Raw genomic sequence first — 6655 nt, 5'->3', positions numbered from 1 at the left:
CGCGCCAATATCACTTGCTTCCACCATATACACACAAAAAGGATCGCAGCAGCATTCTAGCTACTTTCAAAGGTTAGATCTTGTTATTATTGTTTATTTCATATTATTTGATTCAAATTCTTAATTTCTTATCCACCTTATTAGTTCATTTTTTTTCTTTGGAACAAAGGAATATTGTGTTGTTAAGAATCCTGAGTGCTACATACCGTTCCCTCTTTATTACTGAACCTTGGCCGAATTACAGTTGTTTTTTTTATACTTGCTTGCTGAGTTAGTACAATATAATTCATTGATTGATGCCAATAAGTACTGCTGCACGCTTGTAGTTAGTTAAGAAGCGGCAACTCTATCCTGATTGAGATTACCAGCATGTAGTACGTACTAGTAGTTCAATAATTAGCCGTTTAGAAAAGGTCGCGGCATGCATAGGGATCAACCAACAGACACCAATTTATTTCAAGATCTCAAGCCAACAGATCAGAAGACCTTTTTTGTAAACTAAAGTTTGGTGGCAACGTTAGGTTGCAATCCAAACAGGCCACTTGCCAGATTTGCTTAACATGATCATTTAGGTCATGCTTTTTTTCTAAATTAATAATTTAGACCATGTACTTGCACGGATTTTATGCACCACTAATTTCCCGACATTACAAATTGTTCGCGAACCGTAGATCATCATTGCAATGATCAGTTGTGTCAATTTCACACTGCCAAACAAGCTAGTGAAGTATAGATGCGCGCCCACACACACGAGATGTAATAATGTAAACCTAAGAGTCATGAACTGACTGTACATCTTGGTAATGTGCGTTTGCCTATACGTATGAATTACGTCGTCCATCTCACAAAACATGGACCAGGACAAACGTTTATCTCATGATTTGTGAAGTGTTGCCGTCCATATGGTACCCATTTTGAATGATTGATCTGATCTAGCAGACGACCATGTATACAGAGCTCGCTTTGAATGCAAGTTCCTCGGAAGCTTGCAAGAACAATACAGCCTATACAGGTGCCTTCAGTTTGGGTTTTCTAGCTATGGAATCTTTTGTTCCAAACTAACGGGTCCTTGCCGCTAGCTCCTACTATAGAGGCTCAACATCAATCATCCTATAGCTAGTTATAGTCTCTCTCTTTCAGGCTGCTTTCAGCTTGCGTATGCCCACAAGGACCGCAAATTGAATGTAACAGTGGCGGACGCAGAGTGCATCGTCATCTTTTCTTTTTTTTTTTGAAACGAAGTGCATCATCATCTTCACGATCGATGCGTTTGATCTCTATTGGCGTGAAAATTGCGAGCTTGCCTCCGCCTTTCTTCAAGCATTTCTGATGGCATAATCATACAGCCAAAGTTTTGGCATAAACTAGACATGATTGCCATCGTTATGCTATTGGCAAGGAAAAAAATAAATGCAGCCTGCACCTGAGTATAGACAAATTTGCACTTTTGTTAGTCACAAGAAATTATTATATGCACGGAGCATGTCGAGCAGGCCAATGTTACAGTGGGTGCGCACCCTTGATGAGTGGATTTTACTGTCGGAGAGATTGAAAGGTAACAATTGGAGTTTTACAGTCGAGGAAGGTAGGTAAAAGGATGGTTTGAACTTGAAAGGTCAAATTGGCTTTTTTTAACTTTTTATTTTTAGAATTATAAAATACAATTCAGACACTCACAACGCACGCACACTCACACACCTACAAACATGTTGTTAATCTTACCTAACATCTTCGAACACTGAAAAAGAAGATGGACTGGTGGGCCGGATCAACTCGAAAGAAAATATGGGAGCCTACTCCACTCCTTGTTGGCCCGTGGAACCGGCAACCGTGGCCAGCTCGGTGGCCCAACCGTCGGGTTCCCCGGGCCAGCTCAGCTCAGCTCCCGCCCGCCGCGACCGGAACGGAACGGCACGCCTCCTCTATCGCCTCCAACGGGCAACGGCTACCCGTTCGCTGCCCCGCCCCGCCCCGCCCCGAGGCAGCCCCTCCCCTCCCCTCCTCGGCGACACGACCGCCGCCGCCGCCGCCGCCGCGCCTGGGAGGAATCCAAGCAAACCAAACCCCGCCCCCACGCCGTTCCCGGTTCGTTGTCGCCTCCCGTACAAAGCGCGAGCACCCTCCCGCCCCCCCTCCAGCCTCTCGATCTCTCTCCCTCTCCGGGTTGGCAATTGGGCGTCGATTCGCTTTTTCCACGGCCGGGGCTGGTCGGTCTCCGCGTCGAGGAACCGGTTTCTCGCTGATTCCGTGGAGCGGCCGGGGCCGGCGGCGGCGGATTAGATCGCCGAGGATTTCTCAGGGTGGTCCGCTCAGCTCTATGCTGCCGCGATGCCGGCCAGCAGCATCCGCTCGGCGTCCCCCGACTCCGCCGGCGACGTCGGCGGCGCGCTCGCCCTCATGGACCTCGCCGTCGGCGTCGGCGGCGGCGGCGCGCTCTCCTGCGGCCGCAGCAGCTTCTCCTACCGCCGCATCCCCGATCCCCCCCTCCGCCTCACCGTCCGCAAGCTCGACGGATCCTTCTTCGGTACCTTCCGGAACAATCTCGCGCCATCTATTTTTGAGAGATCTCTATTTTTTTCCCCAAAAAAAATCTGATGAGATCTGACGTTTTACTGCCACCGCCACTAACAGACGTGGAGATCGCGAGGTCGGCCGCGGTGTGGGAGCTGAAGGCGGCCATCGAGGAGCTTTTCTTCACCCTCTTCGACGACACCGACAAGGCCATCTCTTGGTACGGCGCATTGCCCCCACAACATATATGCTATAATACTCTACCCTGAACAATTTGGATTGCGGCTTTCGCCTTCACGAAATGGTGCTTTTACGGTTATGGATTCAGATTTGCTGAGGTTGTTGGGTTAATTGCCATTTTTCATGCTAGCAACTTGACATCCAAGGACGCCGCTTGCTTGTTGTAGGCAGCACGTGTGGAGTCACTTCTGCTTATGCTTCAAGGACGAGAAACTGACGGATGACAAGGCAACATTGCGTGCATTCGGCATTAGGGATGGTGATAAGGTTTGTGCACTTTCCTTCTCACTTCTCAGCCATAGGTTCATGGATGAATTTGTCCAACGAAGGCCTCTTGAGGCGCCGGTGCATAATGGGGTTCTTGGGCGGGTCGATAATGTAAAGAGGGGTAGAGGTAGACCTAAACTGACGTGGGATGAGTCGGTTAAGAGAGACCTTAAGGATTGGAATATCTCTAAAGAGATAGCTTTAGATAGGAGCGCTTGGAGACTAGCTATCAATGTGCCTGAACCTTGAACTTATTTCTTTCGGGTTTCATCTCTAGCCTACCCCAACTTGCTTGGGAAAAAAGGCTATGTTGTTGTTGTTGTTGTTGTTGTTGTGCCGACTAATTCTGCTGTGTCTTGTGGGGTAAGCATGAATATCACATAACCAGCTTCGTTTACCAAACAAAAGTGGTACCATTACTAATTCAATACTCTAGAAATGGAACTAGCATAAGACATTTGCAGAAGCAATTGTATGTTTGGTTAAGCTTTAAGCTTTAATTTATTGCCAACCACAATTCCCATATTCCCTTGCATGTGTAGAACAGTAACTCAATGCTCAGTTCCTTTTATTTTGTAAAGTACATGTTCAAGGACCGTGATATAGTGCAGAACTACACTGTACTGCTTTTACGATCTCTTCTATTTCTTGATTGACAAGGAGATTAAAAATACCACGATGATCTGCCCTTTGTGTGCTTTGAATACGATAATCGAACCATTACTGTCATGTTAGTCTGCTTGGATAATCAAGTATAGCACACTTTCTAGTAGTATGTGTTTGCCCCTCTTGAGGTATTGTTTAGTATTTTGTGACATTTGCTATGGCAAGGTTGACATCCCGCATAATAAACTTCACTTTGTGATGCAGCATATCCTTAGGTTTCAGTGCCATGCCCCCTTTCTTATACTTTCTCCATTCATGCAGCTTCATTTTACCCAGCATCTCTCTGTTGACGACAGCCCATGCAAGAGTCTTTCCAAAAACCAGAAGGCAGCATCTCACCGGAGGTATTTAATATTCTAATGCCCTTGAAGGCGGCCACTGTGTCTGCTTCGTCACACATCTTCGATTTCCAGGAAGCCCAAAATTCTAATGCTGACAACGGGCTAACATCACAAATATTGTAGGTCAACTACTTCGTTGGATGATTCCAGGCCAAGGAATTTGTTGGATGATCTCAATGAAGATGAGGGTGTGAAGTTTACTTATAGCAGGTGTTCTACAAGTGTCTTTGAAGATCTTTGTATTCATGAGTACAATGAGGAGCGCGTGGAAGAAGAAAGGCCCAAGAAGGGAAGTTTGTTCCGCGGTTGGTTCTCTTACTCTAAACTGATGAGGGGTAACAGGAGGACGCATGCAGAATACACCGTGCCACTATCTTGTGAGAAGAAAAATACACGTCCAAAGTTTGGGAAATGGTTCTCCTCGAAAAGATGAAGACCCAGTGCAGTCAATGACCAAATGGAGGGTCTCTGTGGCATGTGTGTGCTTCTATTGCACCGACATGAAATTCTGGAATGGTGTTTGATCTGTCTATGTACACGCGCCTTCATACCGCCAGCCGAAAAAGCAGATGACATGATTCCTTGCAAATCTTAGAAAAGGCTAACTTAGTGATCTCCCAAAGTTTAATGTATATACGTGTATGATCCGAGTTATTGTTCCTTTATAAAAAAAACTCAACGATCTTATTATATGGTGCAATGAAAGGATTCAACTATGTATTGCGCTGCTTGTTGCATGAGAAACACTGATTCAATTCAACTATGTATCACATCAAACTACACATGAGCATCCCTTTGGAAAGAACAAATGAAACAGCAGAAGTTGAAGAGTAATAAAGTAATAAAGGAGAAATCCTTTGATTAATGATTACACTAGCTTACTTGGTAGAAATCAGATCAGAGGCTGAGAGGCCGCAGGTCTCTACACAGAAGAGCTAGCTACTAATGGCCAGCGCCCCGTCGGCTGGGCCCGGCCCTCGCGACGACGAACACCGGCAAGTTGGCCGTGGAGAACCCGCTGCTGCCGCGGTCGCGCAAAGGCCTGGCGCCCTCCGCCGTGCTCAGAGCGTAGCCGCAGAGGAGCAGGAGCACCGCCACAACCACCGCGCGGACGGCCAGCCGGGACGGCCGGAAGGCCATCGTCGTGTTGCTAGGTCTAGCTGCTGCTGCTGCTACCTCGACAACGAAGAAGAAGACCGTTGCGCCCCCACCTTCGTGGTATACTGGTATGTGAGAGGGTTAGAGGAATGGTAGGAAGGATGGAGATAGTCGGATCGGAGCTTGTAGTAGCTTGCAAATGGCAGCCGAGTATGAGCTTTAATTTGCGAGGTGCAAGCAGTAGTTTGCTTCGAGGAGGAGGAGGAAGACGCGCGAGGAGGCATAAATGGTGAGGTGTGAGGGCATGGGGCCCTTGCGTGAGACGTGTGCGGCAAGGAGTTTGAACGTGGAGGGGAGTTGACAAATGGGAGGCGGGAGGAGAGGCGAGAGGAGGAAAGCGGTCGAGATCGAGTAGGTTAGATCTCGTTAGGCTGCAACCACTCCCTGCTTTTGGGTTGTGAATCAAATCTAGCTTGCTCGCTTTTCTTTTTTGTCTCCCTTTGGGCTGCATATCTACACGCCGGGTCGTCTTGAGGGCCTTGACCCGTGTGGACGTGCTTGTTCCTCTTTCCTGGAGGATTGACGTACTTGCTTATTAGTAGCAAAGAGCAAATGGTTCATGTGATGATTAAGTATTAATAAGTGGGTGCTTTGGATTAATTAAGGATAGATGGCCCATGACTTGATGTTTGAAAGTTGGGAGAATATAGTACTGTTGTACTATGTTGTGCAGCAGACTGCAGTGCGCTGCAGGGTGCAGAATAATACAGTATGTCGCGTCTCTATCTACTATAAAAAGTCATGCTAGAACAACCACTTGTATATGGACTAAGTAGTTCATATGAGCAGCTTTTGCGCCAGTGGACTATAGTTGTTGCTGTCTCCACAATGTTTCACCCAACAAGTAGTCTACAAGGTGGGCCCCATATGAGATAAAAAAATCTTTACAATCCTGTGCAAAACCAAGAAAGAGAGAGAGAGGAGTAAGAGAAAGTAATATTTTTTTTAGTTCCTATGGGTAGTCCATAAGCTTATGGCTACTTTTTGTTATGGACTACCTTATGAACTAGTCTCACAATGTTCCAGCTATCTGATAGCAAATATTTTAAACCCATAGACTACCTTATGGCAAACATTATGATTGGTCAACAAAAGTACACCGTTGATCCATGGAGATGGAGTCGAAATTAAACCTTGGCGGGGTAGCAAAGCTAGCGAGCATGCACCGAGCGAGAAATTTACTTACATGGTCGGTAACGTGTGTATACTTAATGCTGCAAGATTTTCTTGCTGTGCTTTCTTTTTTCCTTCACTTTTTGAATGATTTTGTGATTCCGTATGTTCATGGTGTTCAGACTGTTGAACTAACGTAGAAAATTCCATTCTATTTATACCGTCTTTTCTAATGAGAAATTACAAGGAATATTGTTGAATGCCCGCCCCCTAGCTAGGAAATAACTAAAAGTGTCAAGTAGAGTTGTACATATTCCTCGCTCGCCCCCACTGATGACCAGCTTCAGTAGTTCAGGTGG

General features: G+C 46.4%; 1 protein-coding gene across 2 annotated transcripts; it reads left to right on the top strand.

Annotated features, from left to right (window-relative positions):
- Positions 1-1933: 1933 nt before the first annotated feature.
- On the top strand, positions 1934-4755 carry LOC120648192. Of its 2 annotated transcripts, none has more exons than XM_039924936.1 (5): positions 1934-2524; positions 2632-2731; positions 2919-3018; positions 3946-4028; positions 4149-4755. In XM_039924936.1, exons 1-5 carry the CDS (start codon positions 2329-2331, stop codon positions 4456-4458), a joined length of 789 nt encoding a protein of 262 aa, XP_039780870.1. In that variant the 5' UTR covers positions 1934-2328; the 3' UTR covers positions 4459-4755. The 2 variants fall into 2 exon arrangements, with proteins under 2 accessions (XP_039780870.1, XP_039780865.1); XM_039924931.1 differs by having other exon boundaries at positions 1976-2524; positions 2898-3018.
- The last annotated feature ends 1900 nt before the right edge of the window (positions 4756-6655 follow it).

The sequence above is a fragment of the Panicum virgatum genome, chromosome 1K, assembly GCF_016808335.1.
Source record: "Panicum virgatum strain AP13 chromosome 1K, P.virgatum_v5, whole genome shotgun sequence".
In the NCBI taxonomy this organism is placed as follows: Eukaryota; Viridiplantae; Streptophyta; class Magnoliopsida; order Poales; family Poaceae; genus Panicum; species Panicum virgatum.
Note: the sequence above shows the minus strand (reverse complement) of the source record. Positions and strands in the feature narration are given on the sequence as shown.

Excerpts from the sequence above, each read along its gene's own strand:
- LOC120648192 (XM_039924931.1), top strand. The coding sequence starts at position 2,329 with ATGCCGGCCAGCAGCATCCGCTCGGCGTCCCCCGACTCCGCCGGCGAC. Across the intron at positions 2,732-2,897 it reads ACCGACAAGGCCATCTCTTG|GACGCCGCTTGCTTGTTGTA; the intron begins GTACGGCGCATT and ends TTGACATCCAAG. Across the intron at positions 4,029-4,148 it reads AAGGCAGCATCTCACCGGAG|GTCAACTACTTCGTTGGATG; the intron begins GTATTTAATATT and ends CAAATATTGTAG.